The sequence below is a fragment of the Aulonocara stuartgranti genome, assembly GCF_965226115.1.
Source record: "Aulonocara stuartgranti genome assembly, chromosome: 3".
NCBI lineage: Eukaryota > Metazoa > Chordata > Actinopteri > Cichliformes > Cichlidae > Aulonocara > Aulonocara stuartgranti.
In genome coordinates this window covers 65,603,912-65,619,018 of record NC_138941.1, presented here as the reverse complement: position 1 = coordinate 65,619,018, position 15,107 = coordinate 65,603,912, and the positions used below count along the sequence as shown (strand labels likewise).

Genomic DNA, 15,107 nt, shown 5'->3' with positions numbered 1-15,107 from the left:
TCAAGTTTTGTTTATATCTTCAGAGAGTGAATATTCATAAAGCTTGTTGCAGTGTTAACTAAGACAAATTACTATATTTGGTTACAAAGTGTGCTGTGCAAGCGTGGTTATATGATGTGAGTGCAGCCCGCCTAGGTTGTTGTGGTTATCTTGTCCACCCAGGTGGCTTCTTCACTGAGTGCAGTCTGTTCTTCTCAAGGCTGCTTGTTTCCTTTATGGAGGTCATGCACATATTCATATGCATGGTTTACATAGGGAGCAAACAAAAGCATTCTAGCTTTTTAAATGGCAACCTACAACACATTAACCCTAACAACAATACAGTGGAACCCCGACTTACGAATACCCCGTTTCACGAAAAATTCAAGTTATGAAGGCGTTGGACGGCAATATTTCTGCCCGTGTTACTGCAAAATGCCAGAGTAACGAAATCCGCTGGCTCTGATTGGCTGAGCCTACAATGCCTTCCGAATCATGTGACAACCCCTTGGCTTCTGTTCTTGTGCTTCGCTGTTCCACTTGAACGACGTATTGTTGTTCTAGTTAGCAATTAGCCTATAGCCTATCATTCAGCATCGCATCACTCAAAACACGCAATGGGTGCTTCGACTTACGAAAATTTTTGACTTACGAAAGACCCTCGGGAACTAATTAATTTTGGGGTTCCACTGAACTGGTTCCGCATTATGTCCACTGTACATAGACTAAATACACACAGGAGGTAATTAAGGGAAGTGGAAACACACGGGGACACAACTGACACAAATGAACGTCATGACACCACAGAGAAGGTGAAACTAAAACAATGCACACTGAACAAAAGACCTAAACAAAACAAAACAGGAAACACAGAGAGATGCAGACATGACACAGGCTTGACACACAAACAGCAAATACATAACATGACTCAGAAGACCAGAACAGACTTACACCAGGGGACATGACGAGACTCATAATTAAGGAGACATGAAAGGACTTAAACTAGACTACAACTTAAGGCAATAAATAACAATATTAAGACTTAGCTTTATCTCATAAACTCAACTAAACCCTTAAATTTAAGAAAAGCACACAACTTGAACAAAATATAAACATAAGAAACCAATACAAAAAACACAAAAGACTGGGTTTGCCGAGTACCAACTTTGTGTGTGTGTGGGGTTTTGTTTTGGGGTTTTTGTTTTTTTTTTGCATGTTTGCACTTGACAATATTCTGTACAGTTTGCAATAGTCTGCATCTCAATTAGCTGTTTACTTGGTTTCTCAAAAGATAAAGGTAATTTAATAAAATAACACTCTGTAATTCACATGATTGTTATTCAGATTTGAGAACGTCACTTTGTCAGAGAACAACTGTGCTGCTCTGCTCAGTGCTCTGAAGTCCAACCCCCCCTATCTGAAACGTCTGGATCTAATAGGATGCAACCTGGAGGGCTCAGGAATGAAACAGCTGTATGATTACCTGGAGAGTCCACACTGCAAACTACAGTTTAAAAGGTCAGTTCACTTGACTTGGATTATGAAGGAAAAATATTTCTTTGGTTTTTGTTTATCAGTGTGTCTGCAGAAAAAACAATCACACATACAAAGAGAATAAGGATGCGTGTAGAAGGCTGACTTTGTGATGATCCACAGTAACAAAAGTAAAAGTTACTCCTCTTTTTAGAGAAAAAAGCTTTAAATGTGCAGTTTATATGGTAACATTGAACTGCACATTTAAAGGTCTCGTGTCCTAAAAGTTTCTGAATTGTTAGTTTCACATGTCCACAGAATCTATATTTCTGGACTTCTGTCCAAAACAACACAAGATCTTTTTTTAACCATGTCTGCATACCTTAGAAACTCCTTTCAGTGTCTGTGGATTCAAGTCAAATTGGAATGGGAACTACACCCACCTCTTTCTGTGGAAAACAGTAAACAGGAGCAGAGCAGCTCTTTAAGTACAGTGTGTATAGCTTTTTGATAGAGATTTGACACTGCATGGCTTCTAACTGCAAATACGGCAAATTTAAATAAATATTTTATAGCCATTATGTTCTCAGAAACGGAAAATTCCTTCTTGAAAACAGATGAACTGTGAATTTGTCTGTATCAAAACTAAATATGACAGGAAATGTTACTTCTGTCCCATTCACAATAGCAAGCTGCTCACTTCTTACTGGACCTACATCTTAACAGGTTACACCAAGAAGCACTGGCTGATCAGTAATAGTAACAACAATGAGTTGATTGCAAACATTTGGGGCGACCATGGCTCAGAAGGTCGCCGGTTCGATCCCCGGGCCCTCTGTCCTGGTCGTTGTGTTCTTGGGCAAGACACTTTACCCTACCGCCTACTGGTGTTGGCCAGAGGAGCCGATGGCGGGACATGGCAGCCTCGCTTCTGTCAGTCTGCCCCAGGGCAGCTGTGACTACAACTGTAGTTTGCCTCACATTCACACACTGGCAAGTGTGTGAATGTGAGAGTGAATGAATAGTGGCATTGTAAAGCGCTTTGGGTGCCTTGAAAAGTGCTATATAAATCCAATCCATTATTATTATTAAATCCTGGATGCACTTATACTCAGTTTTAATGTTGTTTGATTAGTATGACTTTTTGTCATATGATGTAACAATTAATGTTCTCCTGTTCTTGGTCCTGTCTCATTGTGTTCCTGCAGAGTGACCTCAATTTAAATGCTGAATTGTGGTGAGTATTATTTAGATACTGTAGTGGGATTAATTTATGTATTTCACTGTCAATTCCAAGAGTATTAAAGATAATTTTAAGATGAATCATTGTTATATATATATATATATATATATATATATATATATATATATATATATATCCATCCATCCATCCATTCGCTTCCGCTTATCCTTTTCAGGGTCGCGGGGGGCGCTGGAGCCTATCCCAGCTGTCATAGGGCGAGAGGCAGGATACACCCTGGACAGGTCGCCAGTCTGTCGCAGGGTCATGAATCACAAAAATGTTTGATGTCTGTTTATTTTCAGAGTTAAGAAGCAAATGTGTCATTCCTCTCTGTGGTGAAAATGAAATGACTGTTTTCCTAATAAATGATGTGAAGCATATGTATCAGTCTTTTAATCTTAATCCGATCAAGTCATGCAGTGATTCCTGCAGAGTGACCCTGAAAGAAATCAGTGGTCAAAGTGTGACTCTACTCAGACAGTGTGGCCTTAACTCCAATGTCAAGCTTCAGTTCATGGATAAGGTCTTTGGAAACTGCTGAACTTCTCTTCAGTGAATGGAGTACAGGACTGAGGTAAAACACCTCAGAGTGTGCTGAGGTAATTTCCACTTCAGCACTGCTGTATGCCTTTACTTGATGGATGACTCGTATAACTCTAGTTAGTGTGTCGTTAATAGACTGTTGACTTTCCTACACTCTAAAACATTCAGCTCACCCAGCTAAACAAGATTTTGTCTTCAGTTTTGATTTATTTCCAAGAACAATCTGATACAGGTTTCATTGCACTCGTTTCACACCCAAGGACCAACTGAGTTTCATACCTCCAGATACTCTTCTGAGTTGAAGGATACTTTTCAGGTACAATAGCTTCCATCTAGCTAGTCTTCAAATTAAAAAGCAGACTTTCATTGTGCAGGTCCTTGTTTATTATTCTACGATGAGACATTTTAATAATTTCACTGCTGTAATTTCACTGTTGAACATTGTCTTGCTTGGGGTGATTCATTACTGATACAGCAGTGTTTTTTGTGTTATGTGTGTTATGTTGTACTTCAGAGAAGGGTTTGTCACCACATACTGGATTAAATGGGATTCCTGTTTTGTAATTTTGCAGTATATGGAACATACATATATTTGTTAAAGGAGTACAGTCCATCTGGAAGGTATTCAGAACACTCAACTGGTTCTGCATTATGTCATGGTACTGTCTTATTCCAAGATGAATTAAATTCATTTTCATCTCTACACACAATGCACTATAGTGACAAAGTCAGAAAAATATTTGTAATTGTTTCAAATGTATCAATTTTTTAAATATGAATATATACTAAAATATATTAACAGCCAAAGAGTTCAGTCTTTTTTTCATCAAATCAGTGAATGTTGTTTCTAATGGTCCACAAGTCCTTCAGCTGTCTTTTGTCAAACTGTAAACAGGCTATCATGTGTCTTTTACTGAGGAGGGGGTCCCATCTGACCACTCTATGATACAGACCATGTTGGTGGAGAGCTTCAGAAATGGTTCCAATTCTGTCTATTAACTCTATATACAATTCCTTGGACTTCAAGGCTTGGTTTGTTTTCTGGCATGCACTATCAAGTATGGGACCTTATCAAATCACAATAAATCATAATACCTAATCACTCATAAATCATGTCCAGTCAAATGTATTTTCCACAGGTGGATTCTTATCAAGTTGTGTGAAGATCTGACAGATGATCAATAAAACAGGAAGCAGCTAGCTCAGTTTTGAGTGTCACAGAAAGGGCTGCACATACTCCCCTGTCACATACTGTATGTTTCGGTTGATGAAAAATGCATTTGTCACAAAGGTCAGTCTGTAGACCAACAGATATACATATAATTAGAGAATAGCAAGATAAATACATGCACAGAAAATCTATTAAATGTCTGTGTATCATCTCCTTAACCTGCATTTTATGGTTATCTCTGTGTTGCAGCGTCACTGTGGAATGGTGAACTTCGGTTAAAGCCTACGTTAAATCTTAGAGGCAACAGACAATTAAATATTAAAAAGAACATATTTACAGTGGGGCAAAAAAGTATTTAGTCAGCCACCGATTGTGCAAGTTCCCCCACTTAAAATGATGACAGAGGTCAGTAACTTGCACCAGAGGTACACTTCAACTGTGAGAGACAGAATGTGAAAAAAAATCCATGAATTCACATTGTAGGATTTGTAAAGAATTTATCCGTAAATCAGTGTGGAAAATAAGTATTTGGTCAATAACAAAAATACAACTCAATACTTTGTAACATAACCTTTGTTGGCAATAACAGAGGTCAAACGTTTACTATAGGTCTTTACCAGGTTTGCACACACAGTAGCTGGTATTTTGGCCCATTCCTCCATGCAGATCTTCTCGAGAGCAGTGATGTTTTGGGGCTGTCGCCGAGCAACACGGACTTTCAACTCCCGCCACAGATTTTCTATGGGGTTGAGGTCTGGAGACTGGCTAGGCCACTCCAGGACTTTCAAATGCTTCTTACGGAGCCACTCCTTTGTTGCCCGGGCGGTGTGTTTTGGATCATTGTCATGTTGGAAGACCCAGCCTCGTTTCATCTTCAAAGTTCTCACTGATGGAAGGAGGTTTTGGCTCAAAATCTCACGATACATGGCCCCATTCATTCTGTCCTTAACACGGATCAGTCGTCCTGTCCCCTTGGCAGAAAAACAGCCCCATAGCATGATGTTTCCACCCCCATGCTTCACAGTAGGTATGGTGTTCTTGGGATGCAACTCAGTATTCTTCTTCCTCCAAACACGACGAGTTGAGTTTATACCAAAAAGTTCTACTTTGGTTTCATCTGACCACATGACATTCTCCCAATCCTCTGCTGTATCATCCATGTGCTCTCTGGCAAACTTCAGACGGGCCTGGACATGCACTGGCTTCAGCAGCGGAACACGTCTGGCACTGCGGGATTTGATTCCCTGCCGTTGTAGTGTGTTACTGATGGTGACCTTTGTTACTTTGGTCCCAGCTCTCTGCAGGTCATTCACCAGGTCCCCCCGTGTGGTTCTGGGATCTTTGCTCACCGTTCTCATGATCATTTTGACCCCACGGGATGAGATCTTGCGTGGAGCCCCAGATCGAGGGAGATTATCAGTGGTCTTGTATGTCTTCCATTTTCTGATGATTGCTCCCACAGTTGATTTTTTTCACACCAAGCTGCTTGCCTATTGTAGATTCACTCTTCCCAGTCTGGTGCAGGTCTACAATACTTTTCCTGGTGTCCTTCGAAAGCTCTTTGGTCTTGGCCATGGCGGAGTTTGGAGTCTGACTGTTTGAGGCTGTGGACAGGTGTCTTTTATACAGATGATGAGTTCAAACAGGTGCCATTCATACAGGTAACGAGTGGGGGACAGAAAAGCTTCTTACAGAAGACGTTACAGGTCTGTGAGAGCCAGAGATTTCCCTTGTTTGAGGTGACCAAATACTTATTTTCCACCCTAATTTACGAATAAATTCTTTACAAATCCTACCATGTGGATTCATGGATTTTTTTTTCACATTCTGTCTCTCACAGTTAAAGTGTACCTCTGGTGCAAATTACTGACCTCTGTCATCATTTTAGGTGGGGGAACTTGCACAATCGGTGGCTGACTAAATACTTTTTTGCCCCACTGTACAAAACTACGGTGGCACTCGGGGTGGCAACATATCATTTTACTGTGGCACATGCCGCCTCTGTAGATCCGTCCCTGGCTGTATACTGATGCCTGAAACTACAACACATCACACTGACGCACACATTACACTTCTTTGTCTCTGTGCTGTCATTCTGCATTATGTTTCAACCTCCTAATATTTTTCCTATGAACTTTTGTAGTTTTATCTTCCTTCATACTCCATTCCCTACACCACACCTTTCATGTGAATGAGTTTGTAACATCGACTGAAGAACCCTGATTTAGCATAGCAACTTGGTTAACCAGCTTTGCATGAGTACTCATTGTGCTTACCAATGTAAGGATTAGCGAATGCAGGCGAAGGAAAGATATCTTCAATTTATAATAGAATAAAACTATACAGAAATCAAAACTAATGAAAATCAACTAAAGATTCAAAGTGATTTAAAAGAATAGTCCTAGGTACTTCAAACATCAAGTAAAATACTATTTGTCCAGAACTGAGCTGGTGGTCAGATCTCACCACAAAGAATTATTTTTTTGCCTTTTTTTTAACTAATTAATTTCACATTTGCCTCAAAGTTTATATTATTTCTGCAATTGGCAAAAAAAAAAAAAAAAGTGATTTCCACAATAAACTACAACAAACCTTCTGGAGTTCAAAGATGAGAAGAAATTAAACATACTTAGGGAAACAGACTAGGTGTACAGTGAGAGAAATAAAGATTTTTCTGGAAGCCAGTGCCACTAATAAACTTAGATATTTCTTTACTTTACTGCTTTTATTCGGTCAGAATAAATGGTTCTTGGTGTCCACAGAGAAAGAAAAAGGGCAGAGTTGCTGCCCTACTGTGCTTCGTGTCATGAAGTCCTGAAGGATTCATCAAGAAACTCCTCATGTCCCCAGTGTGGAGAAAGGTCCAGAATCAGAGGTAATCTGCAGACAGCCAGTCAGAGAAGCTGTGTACAAAGAAAGACCTGACATCTTTCTGCTAATGAACTCATTTTTGGAAAACTGGACTCCCTATTGTTTTGCTAAGACATTAAAGAGTTTTCTTGCTCTTTATTTTTCTTGTTTTTCTCACTGTCAACAGATCTGCGTCTGCAGAAAGTTTCTGATGCACTAAAGGTCAATCTGAGGAGAAGATGTGAACGAGTAACTGAAGGACCTGAAAAATCAGGAAGTGGAACCCTCCTCCACAGGATCTACACTGAGCTCTATATCATAGAGGGACAGAATAAAGAATTTTGCTTCCAACATGAGGTGTGGCAGGTGGAAAGCACCTGTAAGAAGATCCCCTGTGAAACACCAATCAGCTGCCAGGACATATTTAAAACCTTTCCTGACCAACAGAGACCCATCAGAGTGGTTCTGACATATGGTGTTGCTGGCATTGGAAAAACCTTCTTGGTGCAGAAGTTCACTCTGGACTGGGCAGAGGGCTTAGAAAACCAACACATCAGTGTGGTGGTTCTGCTTTCATTCAGAGAGCTGAACTTGGTCAGAGATGAGCAGTACAGTCTCCTGGAGCTGATCCATGATTTCTATCCAACATTACAGAAGGTCACAGCAGAGAAGCTCACTGTGTGTAATCTTTTGTTCATCTTTGATGGCCTGGATGAAAGCAGACTTTTGTTAAATTTCAACAACAGGAAGCTTGTGTCTGATGTCACACAGAAGTCAACCATCAGTGAGCTGCTGACAAATCTCATCGAGGGGAATCTGCTTCCCTCTGCTCTCATCTGGATAACTTCCCGACCCGCAGCAGCCAGTCAGATTCCTCCTAAATGTGTTGACAGGATGACAGAAGTTCGAGGCTTCACTGATACTCAGAAGGAGGAGTACTTCAGGAGAAGATTCAGAGATGAAGCATTCTCCAGCAGAATTATCTCCCACTTGAAAACATCCAGGAGCCTTTACATCATGTGTGGAATCCCAGTCTACTGCTGGATCACTGCTACAGTTCTGGAGCACATGTTGACTACAGAGGAGAGAGCAGAGCTGCCCAAGACCCTGACTGACATGTACTCACACTTCCTGCTGGTTCAGACAAAGAAAAAGCACAAGTACCATACGGGGAAAGAGATGAGACGAATAGAGCTCAGCAGTGCTGACAGGGAGGTTCTTCTGAAGCTGGGGAAGCTAGCATTTGAACATCTGCAGAAAAAGAACATCCTGTTCTACCAAGAAGACTTGGAGCAGTGTGGTCTGGGTGTGACAGAGGCCTCGGTGTACTCAGGAGTTTGTACAGAGATCTTCAAAAGAGAATCTGTGATCTTCCAGAAACCAGTTTACTGCTTTGTTCATCTGAGCATTCAGGAGTTTCTGGCTGCAGTCTACATGTTCCACTGTTACACCAACAGGAAGACAGAGGTGCTGCAGGACTTCCTGAGTGAGGACATCTCATCTCTGGAAGATTTTCTGATAAGAGCCATGGAGAAATTCTTCCTAATAGAGAACGGCCACCTGGAACTGTTTATTCGCTTCCTTCATGGCCTCTCCTTGAAGTCCAACCAGAGACTCTTAAGAGGTTTGCTGGGTCAGACAAAGAGCAGTCCACAAACCATCCAGAGAGTCATCAACAACCTGAAGGAGATTAAAACTTATGACAAGTGTCCTAACAGAACTATCAACATTTTCCACTGTCTAATGGAGATGAATGATCTCTCAGTACATCAGGAGATCCAAGACTTCCTGAAGTCACAGAACAAATCAAAGAAGGAACTATCTGGAATTCAGTGCTCGGGTCTGGCATATATGTTTCTCGTGTCAGATGTTTTGGATGAGTTGGACCTGGTGAACTACAATACATCACAGGAGGGACGGCAAAGACTAATTGCAGCTGTGAAGAACTGCAGAAAGGCTCGGTGAGTCCAGATGTGAATAACATTATAAATCACTGTACATTAGTAGGTTAGTTCTTAAATTATTCTGACTAAAACCTACTTGTTATTCTTATTACACTGTTCCAGTGATTCATCAGAGACATGAGATATCAGTTGTGGGGTGGTACAGAATAACTGTGACATATGACTGTTTTGTAAATACTTGTACAAAAAAAAAAACACTTAAAGAATTGCCCGAATTTTAATATAAATAGTAATGTATACTTTCTTTCCTTTCTAAATTTGCACATGGGTTTTTGAACTTCATGATTTATTTTTCCATTTCAAGGTCTAGAAATAGTTCAATAAACACGTTTCTGGTTTTCACCATTAAAAAACTTACTTTTTAACCTCACAGATTTTTTGTTTTTTGTTTGGGATTTTAGGTCCAATATATTAACACTGTCATGGGCCGTGGTGCGCGGGCACGAAAGGATCCAGGCGCAGACTCCGAGCTAACAGAAAGACACTTTATTGAAACAACGAAAGGCGACCCGGGGAAATTAGAGAGCAAAACAGAAACTAAAAACCCGGGGAAACAATGACACGAGGAAGCCGGGATCGGGACGGCGGGGGGCTGCAATAGAAAGGGGAGATGATTACTAGGGAGCCAGGAAGCGGGGAAAACATATCAGGACTGAGTTAGAGTAGGGGCTTACGATAGAACGGGACCGTGGGAGGTCGGGAGGGAAGTGTGGCAGTCCGTGGGGGTAGGAAGTCCGTGGGAATGGCGAGTGGGCCAGGTGAGCACCGCGAGATCCAGTTGAGCCGGAGGACAGGCAGGTAGCAGACGCCGAGTAGAAACCTGGACAGAAGTAGGCAGGTTAAACAAAGTTCCAAGCAGAAGAGAATGCACACTTTTCGTGGAAGTCCACTGTGGGGATGACTAACGGACTGGCGTGGAGCATCCGTCAGCGCCGGATTAAGTGGATCTCCATGTAATCACCGTGATGGAGAGCAGGTGTGCTGGTGATGGCCCAGCCCGGGGGTGTGGCTACCCGAGCATCACGCATTCCACAGACACAGGACCACGGACCATGACAAACACTGTATTTCAAAGTGGAAAAAAAAAAAAAAAACTGTCTGTAAGGTCAGACATCTGAGGTTGTGTTGAAAAAAACTGTGTCCACTTAAAGTAAGCTAAATCATTTTTAAGGTAATAAAAAGGAAAAATCAAAAGTAGTCAGAAACATCCAGTTAAACCTTGACCACATAAGGTTAAGGAGTTGGTGCTAGATCACATTACACTGGATAACCACGTGGAAGCCTGACTGGAACCCTTTGTCTGCACATTAAATCAAAATAAAAAATAAAAAAAAAATTGTGGGTCTGACAGAGACTGAGGTAATTAACTTTTTGTGTCAAACAAACACTTCAGTGGGAACACTGATGTGAAGAGAAAGTGTCCAGTTGTTTTTTGACAAGTGCATGAAGTAAACATAATGTGACTTTTTCATAATGACATATTTTCTAACACATATGTCAACACAGACTTCATGATGTTTGGCTCTCAGAGAACCACTGTAAAACTCTGACCTCAGCTCTGATGTCCAACCCCTCCCATCTGAGAGAGCTGCACCTGAGTTCAATCAACCTGGAGGATTCAGCAGAGACACTGTTTGCTAGTCTTGGGCAACCAAACTGCAGACTGGAGACACTCAGGTCAGTTAACTGAATCTGTTGTTATTTCTCAAGGTCTTTCAATAGTTTTAACTACAAAGTTCAAACTATACCCATAACTATAAACTATAAAAGCACTTATAATAATGGAAAACCCTACACTAAGGTACAGCAATGTAATAATCTTCACCTCAACATTGCACCAGTAAGTAACCTGGGTCAGCTCTAGTCTGGTGTCCTAAGTGGGACAACTGGAAATGTGAAGGGGACAATGTGGGTAAGACAAAGATCAGAGTTTAGAGCAGCCGACTAATAGCCTGCAGGTTGCTGAGTTGAGTGCTGTTGCACAGCTAATGACATTGTAAACTTCCTAAACAGGACAGTGTGCTTTTAAGCACAGTAGGGCTATTCAGCATGGATGCCATGTAAAGAAAATCCCAGGGTAAATGAAGTGATAAAGTTTCGCAACCCTTGCACTTGTTGAAGAACTCAAATTTGGATGCTTCATTCAATCTATTCAATCCACTTTCAGAATCAGATTGATGAAGTGAACATTGATATCACAGATATATTTTAATGTTCTTAAAGCATGGATTCTCCATGACATTTTAGGCTGTGCAAACTGTATGTTTTGTTATTATTTTTTATTTGTGCTAAAAAAAAAAATCACAATGGGAAAAAACATAATTTAAAACCAGTATGGAGAACTTTTTTGTGTGTTCTTTTTCTTTTGATCTATTTACCATTTTTATGTTCTAGGAGTCTTGAAATGATTGTGAATCTTGTCAAAAAATGCTATGAGTGGCTGGCAATTCTCTCGCTATGGACAAAACACAAAAGCAATTCTAGCCAATTGGAGCTTGGTTATTTATAATCAGTCTAGAGAGGTGATTGTGCTGCTGAATGTTGCAAGTTGTTGCACTTAGCATTAATCTATTTGCTGAAGTCTGTAAATTAGATGCTTACTTGATTTTTGTAAGCTTGTGTAATAAGTCTCTAGAAGCATTTGGTCGGGCTTTTGCTGTGACTGCTCCGAAACTGTGGAAAAAACTGCCTTTACATATCACAACCTCGCCAACACGGATTCTTTTAAAAGACGTCTAAAGACCCATTTTTACTCCTTGGCTTTCAAGTCGGTTTGAGGCTGTCATTATTTTATTCTTATAATTTTGTTATCCTTGACTTTACTTTCCTTTTAAATTTTATCTGATTATTCAGTTGTACAGTACTTTGGTCAACAGTTGTTGTTTTTAAAGTAATATATAAATAAGATTGATTTGATTTGATTTATTCTGATATTAAAAAACACTATTTAATCCAACATGCGATTAATGTGTTGGGATGAATATGTGTTTGGATGGTATGCTGATAACTGGATGATATATGCAGGAGACTGACATGATGATAATCATGTATTATGTTCAAAAAAACTAATTCATTAGGACATAATAATGCTAAGCTTAAAACATCAGATTACATTACCAATAATTTTTTCTACATGTTCTAATCTTTATTCAGATTTGAGAATTGCAGTTTGTCAGAGATCAGCTGTGCTGCTCTGGTCCGGGCTCTGAAGTCCAACCCCCCCTATCTGAAACATGTGGCTCTAATAGGAGACAACCTGCAGGAATCAGGAATGAAACAACTGTGTGATTACCTGGAGAGTCCACACTGTAGACTGGAGACCTTAAGGTCAGTTAACTCCACAACTGAGGAACAAAATACATTTCTTTAAATTTTGTTTATCAGTGTGACTATCATTCATTCTGAGTCTGCAGAGCAAACAAAGCAAAAGACTAAGGAGCACATGGTGCACATTAAACAATATTCACAGCATTTAGAATCTAATAATGCTGAATTGCACATTAAAAAATATGGTTCATCAAAATACAAGCCCGTTCAGATCCCTGTTGGCATGCATTTCACAAGGGCTATGGTTATGTGCTGGAAATGTTATTTCTAACACATTCATAATAGCAAGCTGCTCACTTCTTACTGAATCCACACCTCCCACAAGTGGCAGATCAGAAACAGTTTAACACAAAAAGTGAGTTTATTTCAAAGGCAAATCCTGCTAGTGGCTTTGTATATAGTCCTTTTTAATATTATTTGTTTAGTATTACTTCTTTTTCTGCATCTTTTCTGGACAAGGCTGTCATATAACAAAGGTTTAACATTTCATTTTCTTGCAAGCTTTTCTTGATCCTATCACACTGTGTTCCTACAGGCTGACCTCTACTTTGCTTTAGATGCTGTACTGGGGTGAGTATTGCTCAGATCTTTTAGTGGGATTAATTTATGTATTTTCACATTCATAGTAATTTTAGGATAACTCTTTTTATTTATAAATTTCATTCCAAGGTCTAATATATAATTGATACCTTGCATTAGTGTGGATGTTTTTTTTCTGCACAAAGCTTTCGAAGACTGGTTTTCTTTGATGGATCTATGCAAGATTTCACTATTTGGTGAATATAACTCAAAAGACTCCATTCTCTTCATTAATTGGTAATTGCTTCTATTGGTATTAGTGAGTTTTCAGTCTGCATTGACTGTAGCTGTTTAAATCCTTCTTTTTGGTGTTCTCAAAAATGTTCTTTTCAATGATGATGTTTTAAATGCACCCCATCAGTGTGTGAATAAAAATACAGTAAAACTTTTGGTGTCCTTTAAGGAAGTGAAGAGTACGCAACAATCATTTTAAGACAAATCTTTTACTTTTGAACAGATCGAGGCACGCAGTGACGTCTGCAGAGGGATTCTTTAAGTCAAAGACTGACTCTACCCAGACTTCCTGAATCTGTTCCAGAAGGAACAAAGACAGTGTGGCCTTAACTTCAGTGTCAAGCTTTGACTTATTGATACGCGTTTGAGAAACTACTGAAATTCTCTTCAGTAGATGGATTACAAGACAGAGGGGAAATACTTTGACCCCAGACTGTGCCAGTGTCATTTTCACTTCAGCTGCTGCTGTTTGCCTTTACTTTCTGGATGACTCTAATAACTCCAGTGGATGTGTCAATACTGGCATACTCACATTCCTAGAAATAAGGACTGTGCCTTGAAGAGTCATTAAACTTTGGATTAAGTGCTGGAATATGTTATTTGCACTACTGATCACTTATTTTTTGCCTCTCTCCTGAGTTGAATGTTACTTTTGAAGCACTATGGCTGCTCTTTAACTGGTCTTGGAGCTAAAAGCCAGGCATTGCTTGGCCAGTCCTACTTTATTATTTTGCTATGGAACTTTGTAGTAATTTTAATGTTGCATGTTTATGGTGTTCTCTAGAGCTCCAGCAGTGTGTTTTTCAGTGCTGTGTTATATTACAGTTCAATCAAGTTTGTGTCATGTTGAAGTGGCAATCCAGTTTTGTAATCGTGCAACAAAGAGAAAATACAGGTACTTGGTTAAAGAAGTATTGTGCAGTAAAAAATAAAGTATTCACACCACTTAAGTTGTTCTACATTTTGCCATGTTAGCCTGGGGCAGTAGGGTGGTTAGCATTATTATCTTACAGAAGGTCTATCATGTCATGTGACCCTTCTGTCTGGAGTTTGCGTGTTTCTCCCACAGTCAAAAGATTTGCAATTAGTGGGGCTCGGTTTATTGGTGTGAATGTAAGTGTGAATGGTTGTCTGTGTTAGCCATGCAACAGACTGGCGATGTAGCCAGGGTGTACCCTGCCTTTCACCCCAATGCAGCTGGGATAGGCCCTGTGCAATGCTGATTATGATAAGTGGAAGAGAATGGATCAATGTAATCCTGTCTACAATTACAACTACTTCGTAGCTAGATTTGTGCTGTGACATACACTGTCAAACATGGGAACCTATCAAATCATAATAAATCACACCATTTCTAATAAACTGAATTTACCACAAGTGGACTCCAAGTTGTAGGAACATCTGGCAGGTGATCACCAGAAACAGGGTGCAGCTGAGCTCAATTCTGAGTGTCATGGTAAAAACTGTAAATACTTCAATACAATTCAATACATGTTTTATTTTAGGAACACACACACACACATACATGTGCAACAATTTCAAGAATGTTTTTGCTTGAATTTTTTCTCCCGTTGTCAATAGTGTGTAGAATTGTAAGGTGAAAAATGAATTCAGTGGAACAGAAGGAAATCCATCACTAAATCTTTTTTGCGGTAATGAGGCATTCAGGACTCTCTGCAGATTATTTTAACTGTGGACTTGAGCAAAATCAACAGAGGAAACTCACTTGATGTTAAATATCTCT

At 39.9% G+C, this 15,107-nt stretch overlaps 1 protein-coding gene across 8 annotated transcripts in view; it reads left to right on the top strand.

The window, feature by feature from the left end:
- Positions 1–14,308, top strand: part of LOC309693394 (NLR family CARD domain-containing protein 3-like) — a 28,796-nt gene extending 14,488 nt beyond the window's left edge. For 2 of the 8 annotated variants that reach the window (XM_082512534.1, XM_082512533.1), the window contains exon 9: positions 1,324–2,506. In XM_082512534.1, the coding sequence (XP_082368660.1) occupies positions 1,324–1,597 (274 nt within the window). In that variant the 3' untranslated portion in view covers positions 1,598–2,506. Of the gene's footprint in view, positions 1–1,323; positions 2,515–2,660; positions 2,690–2,870; positions 4,298–7,171; positions 7,285–7,446; positions 9,221–10,729; positions 10,901–12,376; positions 12,551–13,085; positions 13,367–13,586 lie in introns of those variants that run through there. The other 6 variants (XR_014272641.1, XR_014272642.1, XR_014272643.1 and 3 more) reach the window with 6 other exon arrangements.
- The last annotated feature ends 799 nt before the right edge of the window (positions 14,309–15,107 follow it).